We start from the raw sequence: 1,148 nt of genomic DNA, 5'->3' as shown, positions 1-1,148 counted from the left end.
GGGTTTAGGGTTTAGGGTTTAGGGTTTACTTTGCTGGGGTCATAGGGTCTGTCTTTGCTGGGGATTTCCAAAATGGTTGGAACCACTCGGCTGTGGAGGTCCACCAAATAGCGAATGTTATCTGCCACCTAAAATGAAAGTAAATAAATAAAGAAATAAATAATAAATAAATAAATAAATAAATAAATAAATAAATAATAATAAATTAATCAATAAATAATAAATAAATAAGTAAATAAATAATAAATTATAAATAATAAGCAAATAAATAAGCTGATTAAAATAAGTAAATAGGTAAACAAATAAACAAACGAAACAAATAAAACAAATAAACAAACAAAAAAGAAACAAAAAAAATAAATAAACAAACAAAGAAAGAATTAAAAAAATAAATAAATAATAAATAAATAAATGACAAACAAACAAATAAATAAACAAATAATAAATAATAAATAAATAAATAAATAAATAATAAAATAAAATAAATACAACAAATAAATAAATAAATAAATAAAAATAAAGTTCCCACGTGTTGATTAATGAGGACAATTCCGACATCACTGCGGTGGGTGAAATCGTGAAAGGCCCTTTCGATGTCTTGCCGCTTCGTCTCTGCACTCAAACCCTAAACCGTAAACCCTAAACCCTAAACCCTAAACCCTAAACGCTAAGGTCTAAACCCTACACCCTAGGGAGGGCCACGAGGCTCGCCACAAACCCTAAACCCTGCACTCTTGGGGGAGAACTCAGGCAGCAAGGCCCGCAGCTGCAGCCGTTCATGCTAGGGTTTAGGGTTTAGGGTTTAGGGTTTGAGGTTTACTTGTGTCAACAACCAGGAAGTTCGTTTTCCCCATGCCGTCTCTCATGCCAATCCCCGCCATCAAGAAACCCGCCACCGTGTCCTGTACAAACCCTAAACCCTAAACCCTAAACCCCAAACCCTAAACCCTAAACCCTGAACCCTAAACCCTGGGCTCCAGGCACTTAATCATAGGGGCAAGCGACAAGCTCTCGGCCCTAAACCCTAAACCCTAGACCCTAAACCCTAAACCCTAAATCCTCACTTCATCTCCAATGACACATATTTTAAGTTCAGCAGCCCCGTGGGGTCGAACGCTGCCCCTGTAGACAGCCATCACCAGATGCTG

The 1,148-nt window shown here is 37.0% G+C and overlaps 1 protein-coding gene across 1 annotated transcript; it reads right to left on the bottom strand.

The window, feature by feature from the left end:
* Positions 1–11: 11 nt before the first annotated feature.
* On the bottom strand, positions 12–1,136 carry ETH_00043715 (vacuolar ATP synthase subunit f, putative; the record flags this gene model as incomplete). The annotated part of the gene is made up of 4 exons (XM_013374424.1): positions 12–128; positions 530–612; positions 821–902; positions 1,065–1,136. 4 exons carry the CDS (start codon positions 1,134–1,136, stop codon positions 12–14), a joined length of 354 nt encoding a protein of 117 aa, XP_013229878.1.
* Positions 1,137–1,148: the final 12 nt, after the last annotated feature.

Source organism: Eimeria tenella, genomic scaffold (assembly GCF_000499545.2).
Source record: "Eimeria tenella Houghton genomic scaffold, Eth_scaff2016, whole genome shotgun sequence".
Classification (NCBI taxonomy): Eukaryota; Apicomplexa; class Conoidasida; order Eucoccidiorida; family Eimeriidae; genus Eimeria; species Eimeria tenella.
Note: the sequence above shows the minus strand (reverse complement) of the source record. Positions and strands in the feature narration are given on the sequence as shown.